The 5,061-nt window shown below is 37.6% G+C and overlaps 1 protein-coding gene across 1 annotated transcript; it reads right to left on the reverse strand.

Moving 5' to 3' along the window:
- Window positions 1–502: 502 nt before the first annotated feature.
- On the reverse strand, window positions 503–4,765 carry LOC145138148 (Actin-binding FH2 (formin homology 2) family protein). The gene is made up of 4 exons (XM_079072284.1): window positions 3,257–4,765; window positions 3,000–3,184; window positions 2,307–2,533; window positions 503–1,504 (listed from the first exon to the last, which is right to left on the reverse strand). Exons 1-4 carry the CDS (start codon window positions 4,513–4,515, stop codon window positions 764–766), a joined length of 2,412 nt encoding a protein of 803 aa, XP_078928410.1. The 5' UTR covers window positions 4,516–4,765; the 3' UTR covers window positions 503–763.
- Window positions 4,766–5,061: the final 296 nt, after the last annotated feature.

The raw sequence follows: 5,061 nt of genomic DNA on the forward strand, positions 1-5,061 counted from the left end.
CTCTTTAAGGCTCAAAACTCACAAAATCACACTATGGTTTCGGTTTCAGGACAAAGGAAGGTGGAGGCTTGCTAGACATAACCAAATGAGGCTATCATAAGGTTAAATAGGGTGCAAACCCTAAAAATTAGGGTTTCACTCAGGCTTACATACGCCATGCGTACGTGGATGCAATACGCGATCAAGACCTCAGGCTAGTACGCTAAATCAAGACCTCGGGCTAGTGCGCTAAGTGTACCACCTAGTACTCCCTGCGTATTAGCTTAAGGATCAAAATGCAAAGGTTTTGATAAAGAGGGTTAAATGCGAAACTTACCAAACTTGAGTGTTACGGTTGACCAAAATAGTCTTAATGAAAAAGGTTCTTAGATGGTTCTTAACCTTTAGGGGTTCTCGTTTGATCTTTTCTCTATATTTAAAGTATTAAGATCGTATGTAAATTATAAAGTAAATTATAAAGACACCAAATAAAATTTAAAAGTTGTAAATGATATAATTATAATACATTAGATAAGTTAAAAAATTATTATTGAAACGTTATGATACAAACATGATAAATTGGTTTTCTACAAAAAGAAACAAAAAAATGGGATTGAGAACAACCCCATTAAGCCAATAGCAAGGGTAATCGGGTAAAAACGTGGAATTATATATGCAGACACACAAAGCCTACCGTATGAGCCAAAATATGAAAATCCAGGTTCTCTTTTTACAATTCCAACAACTAATATATCAACAAATCAATCACACACTCCCAATCTATTTATTGGAATGGCGCAACGAAAACTTTGGATCTCCTCAACTCTCTACACACAAGATCTAACATCGCCAAGAAATCTCTCACAATCACAAAGATCCGAAGTGGATTCACCTCATCTTTACTCATATTCCCATGGCCATGGAAATACTCCGTAATCTCCTTCACAAGTTGTAAACTTCTCCGTTCATCTCCCTCCAATTCCTCAAGACGTTTTTCAGCATAATTCAAGAAAGATCTCATACATTCCACAAAACTACCACTACTACAAGAAGTTTTTCCATCAACCGACAAATCTTCATTCACCAATCTACGCAAACGACCCATTCCTTGTGATAGATTTGAAACCGAGCTTGCAATGACATCGAAATCTATGGTGGCTGTTTTCTTGACGTTGCATAGTTCGGTACTAAGGCCGGAGACAAGTTCTAGACCCATGTTTCGGTAGTCTTCTTCTCGATCTTGGAATTGGATATTTTTTCGTTTGTTGGTTTTTTGATTGATTTTCCCGATAATGCTTTCGGAAACTCGGATGCCTTCTGAACGGATAATTTCTTGGACTACAAAGTGAAGTAACGTTGTTTTGCCATCTGTCCCTTTAACATCAGCAAGCTTAAGCAACGCGTCCAACTTAAACGCTTTTGCCCCTCCCCTTATTGTGCCTACATTCATTCGGTTCCCGGTTTTTAACACTGCTTCTAGAAGTTTTGAGAATAGCCGACTTGATCGAAGTTCTTTGCATGCTTCCTGTTACAACACGTGATGAGTATGATTGAATTGTCAACTGACGGATTTAGAGTTTAATGTCTGATTGAATTGTTAACAAAAAATGATATTTATTCTATAAAAATGAAACTAACTGATGCCATGTATAATGACAAAAGATATCAATAGTGGGGGAATGTTTTCAATAAAATAGCAATTCTTTATACGTTTTTCACACATACCCATGCTTTTCACAATAGGTCAAGAGCGAAATCTATATTTGCTATGGAATTTGTTTCTTGTATTGTTCCCACAAAGAAAAAATATACAAAAATGTTATTTTTAATGCGGAAATTTAATTCTTTATAATTTTTTTTTGTTTTGTTTTGGGGCTCTTTTAAAAGCATTTTCACGGAAAAATAAGTTTTATATTGTAAATATAGTGTTAGGTTGAGAGAGATTTTCAAGAAAAAATCTGGTGTAAGATGAGAAAATGTTTAAACAAATGTCTTAGATAATGGGACAGTTTTGCAGGGTCCCCAAAAAATTAGTGAGACGTGTTGAAAGTAATTTTCAATTTTGTGGCTATTTTGTCAAATGTCGGTTACTTAAATGGTTATATTTATATGTCAAAATGTTGTATCAAAATAAGTTTCGATTCAATTTTTGATTTCAATTTAAAACAAAAGGTAAAAATCTTAATGTCCAAGTGCAAAGAAGGTGATGCATGCGCCTATGACATTGACTTCATCACTTTTCTTATGCATTCTCACCTCCTTTTATCACAAGGACACCTATGAAGGACACGTACTCCTAGTTTGAAAACAAGAAAATACTATTGTACCTCTAGCATAGAGAAGGTCTTTCGGAGATGAGTCACTTCATCTTCGAACATTTCTCGATAAAGCAATGCCTCGATTCTTGGGAAGGCGTATGGTATAGTAAGGATCGATGCAACAAATGTCTCAGCCGAACCTAAGTCGCCTTTGTAGCCTATGAGTTTAGCCTCTTCTTCCTTTGTAGGTTCCATCTTTGTTAGTACTTCTAGTTGTTGTAAATTCAATCCATTTCCTAATATCAAAAAACAACCAAGTAGATATAAATAACCATGTAAAAAGTAATTTCAAGAAAATTGATATCTTATCATCCAATTTTGATTATGAATATTTTTAGCAAAGAAATTATATTTTTTAGCAACTATCCATGTTGATCCATATTGCTCCATCCCTGAGAGCATTATATGAGATATTATATGAGATGTAAATCAACTGTATTGTACACTTATATTACAGCTGCTCCGAGACTTCAACTCACGATGCTTGTATTTTGTACATTCATATTGCAGCTGTTGAGACTTGAACTCACGACGCATGTACTTTGTACGTTCATATTGCAGCTGTTGAGACTTGAACCCACAATGCCTGCTTTTTGCAATTATACCACCCTTGTGTGGGACCATTTTGATTATGATTATTTATAAAGTGAATAATCATTTTCAAACACCCACTAATTGTAATATATTGTGATGGATGTTTACCTTGTATGAGGGTACGACATATTTGTTCGGAAGTGGCGTTGAGAGCTTTCAAGAGAATGGTTAGATTTTGAAGTCTTTTGGGCTCGAGAACGTGTTTGCTAGGAGATGGGCTTTTGCTTTTGGATTCTTCGTTAGGATTGTGTAGATTGTAACTGAAGAGCGACTCGATCATTTCCTCATCAAACCTGTTTCTTATTTTATTAATTCGAGTAGAAAGATTTAAAAATTAGTTGAAAAACAAAACTTGAATTGCTTACTCAAATGAGCTTGATCTGAGCTTGTCCCACACCATGGAACGATCGGGTGCAGCTCGTACTTTATCCCAATGTAGCGGTTTCAATTTAGGAAGTGGGGTTCCATCTTTACCCATGGGTGTCGACTGAGATGGTAGTGGTGGTGGTGGCAATGGTGGTGGGTTTCCTTTAAGAAATGGTGGTGGCAGTGGTGCCGGTGGTGGCAATGGTGGCGGAGGAGGAGGAGTTTGGCTTGATTCTGAGAAAGAAACTGTTTTCTTTGGAGGAGTAAAGGTTGTTAATGTGTTTTTGGTGGAAGAGGATGAAGAACTGCGTGGTGGTGGTGGTGGTGGCGGCGGTGGAGGTGGCGGTGGAGGAGTTGGTGGTGGTGGGGATGAAATTGGTGGTTCCAATGTGTCGGAACCGACTGAAGCATCGGAAATTCGATGTGAATTGCAAAAAGAATGGAAAGATTCATCATCTGACGAATGAGATTCCACTTGGATTATCTCTTCACCAATCGGAGAACCAAAAAAAACTTGTTCATCCTCTTCATCAAATTTCAGTGATTCGATTGAGGCGACAGCACCACCACAAGAATCCAAATTTTCTGAATTTGATAATCTTTTCATCTGGAAAACATCTCTCTCCTTTCCCTCTTCTTCTTCCACTTCATTGGATCGGGAATCAATTTGTGATTTGAAATTCCGATCATTATTGTCGGAATCTTGTTTTAAGCTCGAAGCCGCTGGTGGGTCTAACACACTTCCTAACGATTGAAGGTAAAAGTTATCGGGAACTGGATCAGAAATTACCTTTCTCACATGTTTTGGTGATGATTTCTTTCTCCTCTGTTTCCTCAACTTTCTGCACCCCAAGAACAGACCAATGAGACAGATTATACCTGTAGCGCCACCAGCCGACGCCAGAACAGCCACCAGGACTTTCCGTCTTCTTCCACCGTCACCGCCGTTAGACGGTGGAATAGGCCACCGGTGGGGGAGTGGATGGACATGGTGAACTGGAGGTCGAGCGCGAGCTCGAGCTTGAGAAGGTGACGGCGATGGTGACGGAGATGGTGATGGAGAAGGCGATGGCGATGGTGATGGGTGGAGACCGAAATATGGTTTTTTGTATATCTTTATCCCCATTATAGTTCTGAGCTTTTGCTGTGTCAATGGCGAAACCCCAAGATTTGGGGCATTAAACAATGCAGAAACAATGAACGTGGTGAGGAAGAAGAAAATGATGATGGGGATGATCTTACACCCAGAATGCTCCATTTTTCGATGAATCTTGAAAAAACTTTACAATGATTCAAGATATGATTTCACCTTTCTGATGCAATTATAACAGTGAAACTTGCTGGTGGGGGTGGGGGTGAAGAAGAAAGAAGAAGAAGATGAGAAATAGTCTTAAATGCTACTCCAAGGAATCCCTGTGCCATGGCAGTTGAAGGTCGTAGGGGCCTTCTTTATTTCCCCTGTTCGTTCGTTGTCTTCTCATTTCATCTATTCTTTACCCATTAATTCCCTGTTACTATGCGTTTGCCCTTTGCTATTTTGTCCCCAAACCTTCTTAATTATTTACTTATTTTTTTTTAATAAAAAAATATCAGATCATTACTTCTATCAAAATTTTATAACTAAAGTTAATAACATACACGGGATAATAAATGTATTTTCGTCAATTTATTGACTCATGTATTTAAATCCTTGACAAAATTGAAAAAAAAAAAAAATGGTATCATGTAGTTTTGGTCCAAAAAGGTTTTATTGCGTATTAGTGGTTCAATTTTAAATTTTTTAATGATTTTGGTTCCTATACAC

The sequence above is a fragment of the Lactuca virosa genome, chromosome 9 (genome assembly GCF_052849685.1).
Source record: "Lactuca virosa cultivar CGN04683 chromosome 9, Lactuca_virosa_CGN04683_v6, whole genome shotgun sequence".
NCBI lineage: Eukaryota > Viridiplantae > Streptophyta > Magnoliopsida > Asterales > Asteraceae > Lactuca > Lactuca virosa.